This window comes from Eumetopias jubatus, unplaced genomic scaffold (genome assembly GCF_037043125.1).
Source record: "Eumetopias jubatus isolate StellerSeaLion01/CBP00866 unplaced genomic scaffold, mEumJub1_p1.0 scaffold_14, whole genome shotgun sequence".
Taxonomy (NCBI): domain Eukaryota; kingdom Metazoa; phylum Chordata; class Mammalia; order Carnivora; family Otariidae; genus Eumetopias; species Eumetopias jubatus.
The window spans coordinates 60,715,002-60,733,184 of NW_028274820.1; the positions used below are offsets into that span (position 1 = coordinate 60,715,002).

The 18,183-nt window shown below is 40.4% G+C and overlaps 1 protein-coding gene across 2 annotated transcripts in view; it reads right to left on the reverse strand.

Annotated features, from left to right (window-relative positions):
• Positions 1-18,183, reverse strand: part of JAZF1 (JAZF zinc finger 1) — a 325,309-nt gene that overhangs the window by 121,481 nt on the left and 185,645 nt on the right. For both annotated transcript variants that reach the window (XM_028119376.2, XM_028119375.2), the window contains exon 2: positions 15,831-15,903. In XM_028119376.2, the coding sequence (XP_027975177.1) occupies positions 15,831-15,903 (73 nt within the window). The remainder of the gene's footprint in view (positions 1-15,830; positions 15,904-18,183) is intronic.

Here is an 18,183-nt window from a genome sequence, read left to right on the forward strand (position 1 = left end):
TATCCTAAGGGAATAACCAGACTAGTGTTCACAAGATATAAATACAGGCTGTTCAGTGTTACACCATTTATACATTAGTGATTAAAAAAAAAAAAACTACCTAAATGTTCACCAAGAAAGGGTTAACGAAATTTAGAGTAAACCTATATGTAGACTAATACATACCCATTAAAATGATAATATAGCTGTATTTATTAATGTATAGTTTCACAATGAAATTTGTTTAAAAAAAGTAAAGTATAAAAATAGAATATAGAGAATGGCCCATTTATGGGTTTTTTTTGTTTTTTGTTTTTGGTCTCTTTCTGTATGAACAAATTCCACTATGGAACTATTTGTGTTAATATATATATTATATAGAGAGTGAAGAGAACACAAATTCTTGGAAGAACATAGGCCAAAATGTTAAGAGTGGTATTTCCTGTGCATGGTGGCAGAAATAGAGGTGATTTTGGCTTCTTTTATGTATTACATTGATATATACATCATTAATAACGAACTGTTTACAACATTTAGGATTTCTAAATGGTCTGAAGAACACTGCCACAAAAACTTGTAAACTCACCCCTAGCTTAAGAAATAAAATGCTAACAACACAGGTGAAGCCCTGTTTCTAATCCTTCCTATGATACTTCAGTCCTCAGGGAAAACTACAATTCCGGATTTTGAAGTTCTCCATTCCATGCACTTTTTAATGTTTTTATTACATACGTATGTATACCTAGGCACGTTGCTTTTTTTCCCCCCTTAAAAAAATAAATAAAGCTGTTCTCAGTTTGGAAAGAGAAATCTGACACAGCTGTGCCATTCTTTGGCTAGCTCTGGGCAGTGGGTCTGGGCAGTGAGAGATGCATACAAGGGCATCCGGGAGTGCTGCAGTGTAGAAGCTACAGGCCCACCTGCACCCCGTCTGGTCATCCCTCCCTGAGGAATGGGCAGGAATGCCTCCCGACACCCATGGAGTTCTCTGCTTGGGCACAGGAGGAGAAAATAGAATACAGGGACATCCCAGTTTTTGGACTGCCCACCCCTGAGCGCACTTTTCTTTGTAAAAAGATGAACTGATGTCTTCTTACCACCCATATTTATGGATTCAGGTTAGAATGGGTTTTTAAAAACCACCTATTACTGCAATCTAGAAAAAACAAATGAAAAGGCAAAATTTTATAGTTTATCATTTTTAAACATGTGAATAAACTCAAAAGCATTGTATGTGTTCATGAAATCTAAGCATTATTTCTTTCAGTTTTTAATTCTTTCAGCATTTTTATCGAGCAAAAATAAAGAGGTATGATGGATGGAAAAGGAACTGCTCTAACTACCATTATACAACCACTAGAATACTAAACTTGGAGTGACTGACAATGCAGAGTATTGGCGAGTATGCAAAGCGCGGAAGTCTCCTACCTTGCCTGCAGGAGAGTAGTATGGTTCAACCACTTTCTAAACCTGGCTCTTTTTAACAGCTAAACACACACCACACCATGCTTCAGCAATTCCTCTTCTAGTAATATACCTAAGAAACATAAATGCTACCCCCACGGAAAGACTGGTCCAAGAACGTTCATGGGACTCTCTCCTTATGATAGCCAAAGATCATCAACAGAAGAATGGATAAATAAATGTGGTAAGTCATACAACAGCATACTATGTAAAGAGCAAGAACAAAACTTGTACTAATACATCCAATAATATGGATGAATCTCAAAAACATGTTGGACAAAAGAAACTAGACAATTAAGTGGAAATTAAAACAGAAGATCAGGGTGCCTTGGTGGCTCAGTCGGGTCGACTCGGGTCATGATCCCAGGGTCCTGGGATCGAGCTCCACATGGGGCTCCCTGCGGCAGGGAGCCTGCTTCTCCCTCTGCCTGCACCTCCCCCTGCTTGTGTTCTGTCAAATGAATAAATAAAATCTTAAACCCCAAAAAACCCCGGAAGATCACCTGAAACTCTCGATTAACTTGCTTTGCCAACACATTATCTGATACATAATAGAATGAGTTCTGTAATTCACATTCACATAATAAACTTATCAACAGATGGGAGAGATGACAGCCATGAGTAAAGCTCTGTGACTTTGAAGCTGGATTAAAAAAAAAAGACTTATAGCAGGTAGGATTCCAGAGCCAAGACCTGGTATTTTTGTATTCAACATCTTTCAGGGGCTACCGGGATGTTGGGTAAGCTCGGGAATTAGAAATTGAAGGGGTTACAATAGTTTTTCAACTCTGAATTAAGATTTGATACTATTAATACACTCATGCCCCTTTAAAAATCTAGAAAACAAGACCTTGATACCATAGCCTAGAGAAATCTGTGCTAAAGACCAGGAAAAGAAATTTTTTTAAGGGGTAAGGAACTAAGAGCATAACGTACATTTATTATTAAAAGCATTCTGGGTTTGAGTTTTCAAAAATATGGCTGCTGTCTAGCAAAGATTAATGCAATACAGAAACCAGCTTTTCATCATACTTGTTTGGCCCAAGAGAACTCTCCATCACTGAATCTGGTTGGTGCTGAACACAATAAAATGGGCAATAAGGAGCGAATGTCTGTATGGGCACAATGAAGAACAAGTCTAAGCGACTTCGAAGCTTAGCTGCTTCAAATTAATCTGTCCCAATAATGAAAATGAAAAAATAAATCAAGTTTGCACCAATGATAGATTCTATTTTTCCTGGAAGTCAACAGGACAGAGGCATCTGTAGCTGATGCGCCTGCCCGAGTGCCCTAGCACTTTCTTTATGTTTAAGGACACCACTTACCCTTTTCCGCTAACCTTCGTTTCGGCAAATAGCAAACTTGTTTAGTAGCTGATAGAAAACAGGCAAGCACACAAGTTGCCAAAGTGATGCTGTGTTTTCCGAGAATAGCTCTAACCGTTGCTCAACCCTCTCAACTGGAAATGAAAGATGGAGTCTGCTAAGTCAGTCACAGGCAAGAAAAGATGTCCACAGACACTGCTGAGAAGGCAGGGAGCACTCCAAAAGCCAGATCAAGTCTCTGGCCTCAGCATGCCAAATCCTATCTCATTAGAGGAGAGAGGTAATTGGCAAGAACTGATTGTAAGCTAGCCCTGCCATCTGTAAATTACATGGGCCCACATCGTCACCTAAATCTGTGTCGATATTTTAGCGATCAGGGAAGGTGGAAGCCGCTGGGAAGGCTTCCCTGCAAACCCTTCTGCTTGTCAAATATCACGTTTATGGCCTTAGCAATGGCACAGAATGGATTGTCAAGGAAAATGCACTAACTCGCATCAGGCAAAGGAAAAACGCCCCTGGGACAGGAATGACATGAATGCAATGACCAGTGACTAAATTATCACCTGCTTCGGGTGGAATGAAAAACTCTCCTTGCTTGTTGTTTGGTTTTATCAGCAAATGAAGACAAGGACATAAAATACAAGCTAGCACTTAAATTATTCAAGTCTGGTAACTCCACTTGGTCTGCATATCTGATTAGAGAATTCTATGTGCACAAATTCTGAGTGGTAGGTTTTTAAAAGCGATGTGTGAACGACAATGGAGGGGGAAATTAGGAGACATAGCCCTCATCCTGGACGTGCCTGGATTCCATACAGCTTTGAGAAATCCCCTGACTTCTTTTTACCTTAGAGTCTAGGCAATCCTGAAGGACAAGAAGAGGGCTGTATAACAAAGATTTGGGAGTTCAAGTCCCAAGTCTGCCATTTACTAGCTGTGTGTGAACTTGGGCAAGTCACTGAATCTGTCTGATCCTTGACAAAAATGAGGAGGTAAGAGCAATCTTTTAACGAATCCTGTCTCAATGGAGAAAATGTGTGATTTCATAAGAAACCAGCGTACTTGGAAATATTTGGGAAGTTCTTTGTAAAATAAAAGGGGTTGCTATATACCTATTAATTTTATGATTTGCTTTTGCCATGACCTACTCCACACAGAGCAGCCTGATGACATGTAAACTATGTGAAATTCTAATGGTAAGCAGAGCAAGAGGATGAGAAGTTACTAGGACATACAAGAAAAAAAGCAAAGACCCTGGAGTTGCATACATTTGGCCTGAGTCAACTCTAAAAGCTACTTAGTAACTGTGACACCTAATGGAGGTGTTCTTAACCTGGGGTCTGGGTCTGTGGACCCACATGGGCCATTGGTAGGATTCAGGAGATCTGTGCACTTGGATTAAAAAAACCAACTGACAGGGTGCCTGGGTGGCTCAGTCGTTAAGCGTCTGCCTTCGGCTCGGGTTGTGATCCCAGGATCCTGGCATCAAGTCCCACATCGGGCTCCCTGCTCAGCGGGAAGCCTGCTTCTCCCTCTCCCACTCCCCCTGCTTGTGTTCCTGCTCTAGCTGTCTCTCTCTGTCAAATAAATAAATAAAATCTTAAATAAATGAATTGAATTAAATTAAATTAAAAAAAAAAACTGACATCTTTACCTTCAGTAACCTCTAAACTGAAACTCTAACTGAACTCTAACTGAAATGTAGCACTTCTTTCAATAACGAATCTAGACAACTGGTCACAGTATTTTCACCGTACCTATGACTTTCCATCCACAGAAGTCACGAATAATTTGATATCATAGTATAATTGTAACAGATGTCTGAAAATATTTATACTCATCACTAATTTGAAATTATGGAGGCTATGAACCCACCACTTAAGCTTTCTTAAAGGCCTTAATAAAAGCAGCATGTTACCACACCACAAATGTATGATTTTAGTATTTTGATGAGTGCATTGTAATATAATTCATCTTCCTCATAACCCTATGTAGTTTGGTTTACGAATTTTACAACATTTTGGGTAACAGTCCATAAGCTTTACCAGCTCTCCAAAGGGGTCCAACGCATTAAAAAGATTAAGAGCTTCCACCACCTTCTTAGGAATTCATTAGATGTACAAGGGAGAGAAGAGCTGTGACATAGGGTCACTGAGATTACAGATGACAGCCAAGTGCACTGCCCAGCGCCCCACAGAGTAAGGGCTCAGCAGAAGCTACTCTGTATTGAAAATGATAAGACAAAGTAATTTTCTGTATTACACATTTCATTTGTCCTTAGCATGACAATTTCCATAAAATTTAGCGTTGGTCTTCTAAGGAATTAAGGTTAATGCTTTCTTATGACTGGACTCCTCATTTGTTTAGGCTGAATGGTCTTGTGTTGCTTGGGATGACATAGCCGTGTGGCTGTCCTAAGTCCACGTTGCTATTGCTGGAAAACAACCTACACACAAACCAGAGGTGAGAGTCTACACTGTGGCTGAGGGAGAGGTCTTTCTGGGGACAGGAGGCTGACCTCGCTGCACTACTTTGAGCCAGCAGGCAAGGTCTTGGCCATGGTGGCGGAAATGAAAACAAGTTATTTAGAAACTGGGAACACAGAGCTATTTTAAAGCTTGCCAGTGACGGGGCCTTCAAAGGCAAGACTAGTCTTTAGGCTCAGCATAATGAACTTCAATGTGAGAAAATTCAGTAATGTTTCAACTTGAGTCCCAAATCAACAGTCTCAGCAATATGAGTATCCCACAAATAGGAGTGTGCTAGAGCTATGGAGGGAAGATTCATGGCCTTATTAATTAACTCTGAGGTGCTGCATATAAGGGGAAAACGATAAATCAGGTAGATTACTGCCAGTGATGTGAATTTCCAAATGAAATAAAAGGTATAGCGCCTTGAGTCATTTTGTAAATGTCTATGGTGGCGGGGAGGAGGGTGGGGGGAGAACCTCCAAGGTCATCCCTTCTGTCAAGATTTGCCACTATGCACAACAGTCCCTTGATTTCAAGTACTTGACATAGTCAGGTGTGAAGAGGCAGGAAATAGGAAGATGAGTAAAACACATAATGGGAGAACAACACAATACACACACACACCTGTGATTGTTATTCCCACATTTCTTCAAAACATACTTATTGAAAACCTATGTGTAACAGGCACTGTTCTAGAAGCTGAGGATATAGTGATGACCAAGACAGACAAAGTTCCTGCCCCCATGGAGCTCATACTCTTCATGGGGGAGACAGGTATTCAACAGACACGATCCAAAACAGGAAGTTAGAGGCTCAAGTAAAGACAGTGGCAGGGAAAGCATTCAAGAGGTGATTAGGGTGCAGACATTACAAATTTGGGGGCTTGGGTATTTGAAAATGGGAGGAAAAGAGATGGCAAGCAGAGAGCCCAAGCTTCCTAGATTAATGAAGGAGTAGGTACCATTAAACACTGTAAATCCAAAAAGGAGGATCAGTTTCAGAGACAGATGTGAAATAATGGACCTGGCACTGGATGAGTGGAGCCCATTCTGCACATTCGTGTATCAGTTAAGGAGGTGGCAGTTAGAAACAAAAGACTGGAGGGAAGCTAAGGCTACGGGCTGGGGAGTCCTTTCCACAGAGGCACTCACAGAATGGAGTGAATACACACGGAAACACAAAACAGTAGGGATACAAGTTAGGGAGAAGCCTCCATCTATGTAAAGAAGTCGGAGAAGAAAGAGGACGGAACAAGTAAGTGGGCACAAGAGAAGAAAGGGTTTCAGAAACAGAGCGGCCAATGGCATCAAATGCAGGGAGGCCAAGTAGGTGAAGGTGTCAAGGAAGATGCCTAAGTTATCCATGAAGAGGAAATGGGCGGGGAATTCTTGGGACAGACAAGACCTTCAGGTAGATGTGCTGTTACTAAATGAAGCCAGGGAAAGGGATTTTGAGGCCACCAGGATCAGAGATGGGTGTAGAGTATAAGCCGTGGTGCCAGCTTTGAACAAGGGAGAAAGAATGAAGACAATGTGGATGAGAGATCCAGATGAATTTGGAGATGACAAAAAGGGAAGTTGAGGGTGGACACAGAAAGTCTTTATATCTGCTGGTAAGGGGATTGGGAATTCCTTCAGGAACGTGAGTATAATGGGTACACTTGAAATTGATGGTGATAAGTTTAGCAAGGTTTTAACGGAGGATGAAAAAGGATTATGGGACAGTCTTGAGGGCCCAGCTAACATTGGAAAGGTTATGTTTGTGGTGGGACAAGTCACACTGCTAGGTGCTTTTCTATAGTGATTCTCAGCAGCTAGCCTGAGTAGAGAGGCACTTGTTAGTTTTATCTGAAGCTGAGAGTGGAGATAATGAGTGAACAGGACCAATAGCACACTGGAATTAATCTAAGTTGATAAATTCAAAGTTAATATCCAGCAACCAGCCCAAATGGGGAGGCAAGAAAGGAAGGTCTGAGACACTAGGGGTTTCAAGGTGAACCGATACAGTGCCAGGGAGAGAGCAAAAGAGGCGGCACTGGACACTCTGATCAACAAGGAAATGTCACAGTTGGAAATACCGAAAGTAATCTAACTAAAAAGAGCAGAAGACATGAACAGACATTTCTCCAAAGACAACATAAAATTGGCCAACAGACACATGAGAAGATGCTCAACATCACTCATCATCAGGGATACACAAAGCAAAACTACAATGAGATATCACCTCACACCTCTCAGAATGGCTAAAATAAAAAATACAAGAAACAACAAGGGTTGGGAGGATGTAGAGAAAAAGGAACTCTGATGCCCTGTTGGTAGGAATGCAAACTGGTGCAGCCACTCTGGAAAACAGTATGGAGGGGCCTCAAAAAATGTAAGATAGAGTTACCAGATGATTCGGTAATTACACTACTGGGTAGTTGCCAAAAAAAAAAGACAGAAAAAAAGAAAATGCTAATTTGAAAAGATACATACATCTCTAGGTTTATTGCAGCATTATTTACAAATAGCCAGATTCTGGAAGCAGCCCAAATGTCCACTGATAGATAAATGGATAAAATGGTATGTGTGTACACACACACACACAGAGGAACATTACTCAGCCATGAAAAGAATGAAATCTTGCAATTTCCAACAACATGAATGGATCCACAGGATTTAATGTTAACTGAATTAGAGAACGACAAATACCATATGATTTCACCCATATGTAGAATTTTAGAAACCAATGAACAAAGAAAAAAGAGGGACAAACCAAAAACCAGACTCTTAAATATACAGGACTGATGGTTACCAGAGGGGAGGCAGGTGGTGGGGGTGACATAGGTGGTGGGGATTAAGAGTGCACTTGTTGTGATGAGCACTGAGTGTTGTATGCAATTGTTGAATCACTATATTGTACACCTGAAACTAATATAACACTGTTAACTCTACTGCAATTTAAAAAAAAAAAAAAAAGACCAGTCATAAATACTGAAGGTGGACACAAGACAGACTAAAAAAAATGGCCTAACAGGGAGCTGTATAAGCAACTGGCTTTAAAACACTGGTTGCCCTAAGAACAAACTGGACAACAAAGAAGTTAGTTATGCAAGAAGCCCAGAGCCTAGCAAGCAAATCATATCATCAAGTTCTGCCAAGACCCCTCTTTCACCATGCCAGCAGCATAAGCTAATTCTGCTGAAGGAAGCCAAAATGTCACATACGGGTTCTTTCCAGCTTCCCAGTGTCCCCTGAGAGTACATGGTTTTTGTAAAACACAATGAGCAAGCCAAATCAGGTTAGAGATATTACAAGGAAAATCTGGCAGGCAGCCATCTCGGCTTTGTTTCAACTGATGTTCATAAAAAAACACGGGTTAAGAAAATGGTAGCACAACGTCTGGTGTTTGAGATCTAACAGCATGCAACATGTTTATGGCATACATTAGGCCACAAACTTCAGTATGGGGCTGGGGCACAGAGAACTTCAGATCTGGTGGACAAAAGGATGGAAAAAGGAAAGCAGGTCTTGTATTGCAATAAATACAGAATGCTCTCAGAAGACCACAAGCAGGTGGTTTCATTAAAACAAAAAACCCAAAACCTACTGCCTTTAGATTTAAAAAAAAAAATTCAAATGTTTCAGTCTTCTTTGTATAAAACAGAAGGTCAGTGCACACTTGGCTAATTACAGCTTTTTTTATGAGGCTATGACGGACTATAATCTGGCAAAAATGAGTCCAACTGAAACAGCCAGAGTGATGGTTTGGGGGAATTAGGTGAGGTTTTGGAGTGGGAATAAAAGTGGGGAAAAAGGAAGAAAGCTTTCATTAAGCAGTTTATACTCTGGTAGGAGGATTAAAAAAAGCATCCCCAGACTGATTGTATTTTCATTCCAAACAACCTCTTATTTAGTGTATTTTTCCTTCAAGTTCTTGAACACATTTATAATGATTGCTTTCAAGTCTTTGTTTCCTAAAACTAACATCTGGGCCATATCAGATGTTAGGGAGGGTCTCTACTGACTACTTTTCTTCCTTGTCTAAGATTTTCCTGTCCTTCATGTCTAGTAATTTTTTACTGCATATTAGACATTGTCATATAGGATTCATTCCTATGAAGACTACTGATTTTTGTTCTAGCAGACAGTTCAATTTCAGGCTGATTATGTTGAACTTGTATAGACCTAGATTTATACTTTCTTAGAGCAAATCTGTGAAATGCCCAAAGTGTTTCCCAAGAAGATCTACCTTGTCGGGACTCATGCCTGAACTTTGTCTCCTCTGAAGATTGTACACAGGCTTGGTTTTAGGTGTTGTTAGAGTGGCTCTAAAGCAGGCTCCACTCCAGGACAAAGTTCTTATTTCTAATACCTCAGTTAAAAGAGTAGGATGTTAACCAGTCATTTCCATGCTGGCTGGGCTGGAATGCAATGCCTACCAGCACCACCTCACCTCTGGTCTCATGGTTTCATTCTCACCCATGTATTCACTGCTCTTTGGTAAGATTCACAGTCTTACACCAAATAACACGTGCAGCTCACTCTGAGCAATGGACTCATGAAGGACCCTCATGCAGACTTCTGTGGCCCTCTTCTGCACAGATCCCTCATCTCCAGTCCCCCCATGCTACAGATTCTTGCAGCTTTAGTCACCCCACCACTGACCTATCTCTTCTGAGGATGGTGGTACTGCAGTGCTGTGCTTAGGTTCTAATGTACTCCACTGCAGTAGGGAAACTGTCCTCAGAGTGAGTCAGTGATCAAGAAGGCTCACCTCATGTTTCCTTTCTTTCAGGGACTAGTCTTTACTGCCAATTATCCAGAGCTTACAAACCATTATCTCATAAATCTGTCCAGTTATTTATGGTAGGGGAAATAGTGATAGCCACCACTTAATAGATCTTAATAGTTCTGCATTCCATATGAATGCTGAAGAAAACGTTCCATTTTTATCATGCAGCCCTCTCAATGCAAGTGAGTACCAAAGGCTCCTGAGGGCTCAGAGAAGCATCCCTAGAGTTCCTGGAATCCTCCATTTATTCACTCTCTCTGACTCAGAAACAAGTTCACAATGCATTCATTCACCCATTCAATAAATACTGAGAGTCTATTTGCCACGCACTGTTCTGGGGACTGGGGACCTAGTTGTGGGAGACAGCAAATGTTCCTGCCCTCATGGAGCTTATTTCTTGCTGGGAGTGGTTCTGGTCCCACTCCAAAGCAATGCCTCCCCTCTGCAGTTGTTCCTCTAATTATTGACTTGATAGAGAAAAGGGTGACTTGCCTGAGCAGAATATAAAAAATAATTTAAAAACCCATATCTAGGGGTGCCTCAGTCATCGGGCGTCTGCCTTCGGCTCAGGTCATGATCCCAGGGTCCTGGGATCGAGCCCCGCATTGGGCTCCCTGCTCTGCGGAAAGCCTGCTTCTCCCTCTCCCACTCCCCCTGCTTGTGTTCCCTCTCTTGCTGTCTCTCTGTCAAATAAATAAAATCTTTAAAAAAAAAAAACAAACCAAAAACCAAAAACCAAAAAACACCTTTATCTATATAACACTAAGTCACAGACACAGTTGCAGGTGCTTTGTATGCATGAATTAACACTCAAAATAAGGAAAGTGTCATCAGAGGAGGAAACAGGCTGAGACTTGTCAACTTGCTTACAAAGCTCATGAATAGCAGAGACAAGACTCAAACCTAAGTAGTCTGACTCCTCACATATTTTTAAAAGATTTTTAAGTAATCTCTACACCCAACATGGGGCTTGAATTTACAACCCCAAGATCGAGGGTCACATGCTCTACTGACTGAGCCAACCAGGCTCCCTACTCCTCCCAACTTATAACCACCGCATTGTTCTATTTCTCAAAGAGAGAAGAGAATTACACTGGAGATGGGGGGAATAAACTGTGATAGTTTCTAAGCAAGAAAATATGTTTTATTTAACAGAAGCCAACTAGGGCCTGGGAAGGTTGTGAGAAGTTAAAAGAGGCAAGAGGCGGCGGCTCAGTCAGTTCAAGGTCTGTCTTCAGCTCAGGTCATGATCTCAGGTTCCTCTCTCCCTCTCCCCGCCTCACTCTCAAACAAATAAAAGAGGCACAAGTTGATTGAGTTACCATATAAGGGCACAATTTTCTTTGTCCCTGACCATGAGGAAAAAAGTAGTGTTCTGAATTCTGAATCAGAAAAAGAACAAAGTTTTCCTGAATAAAAGGCTTCAGGGTTCCTTGGGGAAGTTGAGCATATAGGTGAAAGTGATATAATTCTAGCAACCCCCCTACTGGTATATGCAGAACTAGTCCCACCATATGCTTCAAGAAAAAGTGCTCTGGGATCAGGTCCCTATGAGAAATATATTTTCTTTGGAGTCTTAAAATGCATAGCAGCAAAGGAAGAGATCTGATAAATCCTAGAGTAAAGAAACCCATTTTATTTTACTCAGAATTTCCCAAACTTAACTGACCACAGAATCGTTGGTGAGTAAATGAGGTGTGTGTAAGAGACAGACACAAGAAAATACCCCTTGGAATTGCTGTTCTCTAGGAAACCCATTTTAGAATTCGCTATTTAGTAGCAAACACGAAGCTAACTAAAAATCCATTTTCAGAGGATGTCAAACCTTACCAGTGTGGCCATGCAGATTCTTACAAAGAGAATTCAAGAAGAGCTGTAGTTTAGGTATGAGAAAATATTAAATCTTTATTAGGTAGTAAATGACAAGGTACTGACTGCAAGAAAGGTACCAATTTGTGCCTAAGCAGGATATGCCTTTATAACTTACCCCAAAATGATATACATATTTGAAAAATTACAGTTAAAATGAAATTTCTATTAAGAAAAACATTTTGTAGAGAAGATAGTACAACTAGCAGCCGAGGCCATGTAGGTTATTAGGTCTTTAGGTTATCTCAGTTACCCATTTTGGGGGGTCACAAGTTACTAATAAGCTATCTTGTCCCCTCAAGGCAGCCACCTGAACCACATCACAATAACCTGAAGGAAACCCCCAGGTATAGGCTAGTGTTTCTCATCAGCCTTTTTATGGAGACTCATATGACTTCACCCTGCAGCTCACCTATCACTTGTCTACTGGTGAGACTGTGAGTGGAAAACAGTTTCTGCCCCGTGCTTGTGAGCTCTGCCCTTTCTCTCCTCCTGAGATAGGAAGGCGCCCCTTCACAGGACAGTGGAGGCCTGTGCCGCTAGGATGTGTCTGGCACACTCAACTTGCTTTGCCCGTAGCAATGCATCACTTAGGAGTTACTGATCACCTCTCTCATGGCAGGTTTAGCTCCGGCTCTCTCCTACTGTTTTTATTAGGTTGCTACCCTCCGGTTATCTACAGCATGGCAATATACTCTGATCTTCAGGTATCTCTGTGTCCCCTCTGCCCAGCTGTCCTACCATTCTTTCTAACATTAGTTTTCCAATTTTTCCTCTTACTTTTCTAAACTAGTCTGTTGCTCTCTGATATCCCAACAAATCAGGCTGTACAGTAATTAGGAACTAGATTCTGGAGCCTAATAATGTAGGTTTGAACCCAATAATCCCCTGCAGAGCACCTGGGGACCTAGGACAAGTAACTTCTTCACCTACCTCTACAGTGGGGATCATCACAGTACCCCCTTCATATGGTTATTGTGAAGACTCAAATAAGCAATGTAAAAAAATGTTTAGCATACAGCTCAAAGTAAGTGTTATGTTCGCTCTTTCTAGCATTTTTTTTTTAAGATTTTATTTATTTATTTGAGGAGAGAGAGAAAGAGCATGAGCAGGGGGGAGAAGGCAAAGGGACAGAGAGAAGTAGACTTCCCGCTGAGCAGGAAGCCAGACGCAGGGCTCAATCCCAGGACCCCCATCACCTGAGCCCAAGGCAGATGCTCAACCGACTAAGCCACCCAGGCACACCTGTTATTTCTTCTATATTCTCTCTCAAAATCTTGTAGCCTTTCCTCTTGACCTTTATATTTCCCAGGTACACGAATATTATACAGGCTCAGTAATTAAATTTCCCATTACATGGACTTATCATTGTTCCTCATATCACAAAATTAACAGAGCTTCCTATCCTTAAAGTTCATATCCATCTCCCCCGCCCCAAAGTGTTCCCATAACCCTAATTCATTCTCATTCTCATTAATCCATTTATATTTTAAAATTTGCTAGGTGTTATAACAGACCCACGTTTCAAGGAATTAAAGTTTTGTTCGACACACTATGTTCAAGAGTAAAGCAATTTAAAATAGGTATAAATAAAGGATCCAATTTCCACTCAGTTCTTTTCTTTTTAGAATCCAAAAAGCTAGCTCCGTTTTAAGGACCCAAACTCTGTTGCTTTCAGTGTTTGGTAACGTTCTTGCCAAAGAAAGTTTCATCTCAATTTTGAGATGTCCAAAAGTACATTAGAGTTGTATAAACAGATATATGACCAGAGAAATATTCTTTTTCCATCTTCACTGCTCAGCAAAATTAGGCCATTTTCCCCCTGAGGTTGGAGAAAAAAATTCTTTTATTTGTGCAACTTTATTTATTTTTTTTTAATAGTACTCTTTCCTGCTGTATTCAGCATACTGCTGTCAAGCTGACTTTCTCTCCAGTTCCCTAACCCTTATTATTCTCTTAAATCTTGTACTGGCTTCGTGTGAATTTCAAGTTTTCCTTTCTATGTCTAAGGGCCCTAAGACTCCTTTTAGCCTCTCTCTCCCTATGGCCAGACTTGGCTTCCTCCTCAGAGCTAGCCATGGCTCAGCCCTCTCATTTACTAGGTGTTTTATCCATCACCTACAAATATGCACAGTGTCTATCATGTGCTCAGTACATTACCAATGTGACACTGTCCACAAAGGGATCTCTAGTGAGAAAGGTTGTTAGTAACCTGGGCAATTCTCCATACACAATCCTTCTCTTCACTTAAAGATCAGCAGCAAACCTGTCCATCCCCTCGTAGGTCTACTCTGTGTCATCTGGGACAGGACGTGGAGAATTCAGAGTTAAGAATTGCATGTTCACGTTGTTGTTTTTCCTATGCCAAGATTCTCTGGGATTCAGGCTTATCCTACTACACAGTTTATGCTAAACTATCATACTTGATTCAAGTTCTCTGGTGGTGTTTTGTGTGTGGCCCTTGTCCCTATTCTTCGTCTTCTTTTATAGTCCCAAGTCACACCTGGCAGGGTATTTCTTTGTTGAGTAAAACCCCTGCTGACAACATGGCTGACAATATGAAGACCGAATGTGAAAATCTCAGATTCTTAGTACAATAAGGTTTGGTATTATAGGAATTTGTATACACATAGGTAACATTTTACCCAAAACACAATAGCTGCACTACTAAAAAGTCCTACTCAGGGCCACAGTTACTCTATAAGCCTATTGATCCTCTTGCCCAATATTAGTAGGCTAATTAACATATCACAGACACAGGATTCTAATGTATAATTAGGGACTTTTCAAAACCTATGCTAAACACCGGAAACCAGTTTTGTGAGAAATCCAGGTAAGCACATACACCTTCATTTGTATCAGATGCAATTCTGAAGGTGTTCTACTTAACATATTTAAAAAATGATGGGCAATGAGACCCTGCAGATACTTTACCAGCAAGGCCGGTAAGCAGGAAATCCAGTCAATATGCAGATAGAGGTTTATGTTAATGAATCATTTTAAAAACATGCTTTATAAAAGAACTTGAAATGGAACAAGGCAACTCAAAGTTCTCTAAAGATTTAAGTAAGTTTTCCCCAAAAATACCTTGAAATGAACAGTATAGATAATTCATTCCCAGTTTTCTACTTCAAACCCTGAACCTCAGCTCTGGTACCAAGAGATGGAAACCACTCTTCGCCTCATATAAAAAAAAGGGACAGTTGATAGAAATTCATGCACTGAATTATGAGCAGAGTTTTTCATTCTCATCGAAAGCCAGTCTTGCTTTTGCTTTGCCTTTTTCTCTTTGGGGATGTGTGTTTTCTTAACATAAGTTGATTTTAGGTTGTCTCCAGAAATCACGGCCTCCTTAATTAAGTTGGCTGAAACACCAAGTCCTCTTTTAGACCTGATAAATCAAGTTCTAAGTGTTCTCAACTCATGCTCACGCGTTCAGTTTCAGTAAAAACTCATGTTACCTACACAGACGAGGTCGGTTGCTGAGAATGTTTTTTACTAAAAATGAGCTGCTATTAAACAACTTTCTGATATTAAATTATTTCAGTTGTTACATCCTGATATATTCTGAGATTCCAACAATGTTCTGAATTCATAAAGTACTTCTTCACCCAGGATTTCAAAGCTTCACTCAAACATAAATCCATTAATCTCTCAAACTGCTCTATGAAGTCAAAAGAGCATATTCTAACTTTGCATACAAAATACTTCCAGAATGAGCTTATCATAAATCAGTCATGTTTTCAGCCATATGCACAGAAAACTACAATCCCACATCTCTGCAACAGAGAAACAAGAAAATTCTGTATAGAGGTGGATGTTAAATAATCTCGTTTAAATAATCTGCAGTTTAAGACTGCAAACAATTTTTTCTACTGTTAAAAAGATACATTTAAAAAATAAACATGCGGCAGATACGAGGTTGCTATAAATTCTGAAAACTGCTTACCTATTAATGTAACTGAGGGCAACATAGGTTGGCTGCTGTAATTCTTGTTTTTCTAAAACACGTGGATCTGTATCTGTAATAAAAACACAATTATGATTTTTTCAGCTTTTGCATTAGAACATAGGAGGGTGCCTAAGAAAGAAACAGGGGCTAAACAGAGAAAAGATTTAACATTCCTCTTTTTAAAGAAAACCCAGGCAGCAAAGCACCATCATTTGCTCATTCATTCATAAATAACAAGATATTACATTACTTTTCAAGGGAATTCCTAACATCAACAGTGATAAAATGTCCATCTGTCACACAAACTCTTGCACGATCCCCCTCATAAATATTGGTTTTCACTGCTTACAGTTACAATGTTGGCACGGGTTTTGGAGGGTAATCGGCCTAAGAAAGAAAGTCTCTGTTAATTATGCTCACTTGAATGCTGGAACAAATTAGTTGCCATTGGAAAGCTCCATCAATTTGAAAACCTACTGAGTATTGTTCTTGCTCACTGAACACTTTCCTGGGTTTGGATTCACTTTCTGGAGGGCAGCTCTTCTTTTTAATTGTATAATGAGTTTATTATAACTTTTTCTAGACTCTCTCAATCAAGAATTCTCATGTTGGTTCAGAATCCACAAATACCATTCATCAAAGGGGCTTTCCCCCCTGGAGAGAGCAAATTCAACACCATAGCAACCTTCTGTAATGGTGCCTCTCCAACATGGCACACACACAAAATGCACTTTTCACAACTAGAAATGCATTCTCAAGCTTCTCACATGGAGCAATGATTGCACTGAACACATGCAAAAGCAACGTTTATATAATAAGACTATAAAGGGGGAGAACTGCACACATTTTCATTTTCCTAGAAAAAGGCTCAGACATTTCACACAGATTTCATTATAACCTCATTTAAAACCATCTCATTATTAGAACTCTTCCAGCTGCACTTGGCAATAACACCTTCTTTGATGTAATGACAGATGTTGTTTCAAGCACCTTTGTACAGGAAGCATTTACTGCACGTGGTTGATGTAAGATACACTAACTCCAAAGCACATTAACAGGTGAAGGGAGCGGGGGGCAGGGGGGGCAGGCACAGTGGCAGAGAGCACGGGTGGCAAAAATGATAGCATAAAAAAATCAATTTACAATGCTTTTGACTCCCAGACAAAAACTAGGCAGTAGTGGCAATTTTATTCTTGGTGTTAAAGTTAAGAATCTCATGTTCACTTTATTGTTTTTCCTATGCCAAGAATTTCAGAGACCTACTATTCAGAAATCCTGCTTCCTGGGTCTTTGCCATTGCAGGTCCTTGAAAGCCAAATTCTGAAAGAAGGGACAAAGATTCTCTGAATGGCTCCATCAAGTCGGGTCTCAAGGTTTTGGCAGCATGAGTGAGAACGAATCAGTAACCCAGCATTTCCTCTCCCTCTTACAATGATTACATATGCAACTGTAGCTGTATGTAGATCATTAGCCTGCAGACACAACCCACGGTTCTCTACATACTGGAAACCACTCAAGGGAAACTTAGGTTTTCAAATATAACCCTTCCTCACACTCACCTAAATTTGCCGTGACCCCACAGCTTGTTGGGTTTCTGAGAAACACTTTGTGCACTCGCCCTGTGTTTGCTAGAGGAGTCAGTAAAACAGTGCTCACCAGGGAAAGGTGTTTTATCCCCAAAATGGTCCACTGGAATGCTGGGCAGGCCATGTGTGCAAATGGTGACTGACAGACCAATCCTACAAGGTCTTTGTAGGTGCTTAACAAGGTAAGAAACAAGAGATTGGAAACAAAAACCATGAAAATGAAGAGGAAGATAAGAAAGAACAAGGCAATGATTGCAAAGGTCTATGTGGAAAATTTCTCAAATGATCACAAGACACTTTGACCTCAGTGGAGCGCCTGATGATGGAAGCGCTTAGCTTTTGAGACAAGGGCCTGAACTTGATTCACTAAAACCCATTCCTTCAGAGCCATCCGGCACATGATTACATAAGGTGTATTATTTTGAAAGAAAAGAGCACCATTCTGAGTCTAAAGTGTGTGTTTAAAGGGGAAAAGAGGAGGCCAATAAACATTTTTATATTTTCCACTGTTGCCTTTATTCTTGTAATTGATGCTCAGTCTGTTTTCCCACAAACCATCCTTCGAAGTTTTCCTTTGTTTCCAAGTTATAGAAGTTCTCAACTCTTTTAAATACTGCTTCTCTAAGCTACCTTGACTTTTACTTTTCTTTTACTAGGTGTGTGAGTAGGTATACACACAAACATACATTTATATTATTCCTTTCCTCTTCACACTCCAAGACCTCTTTGGGGAAGGGGAAGAAGTACCTTATACAAAATCCATT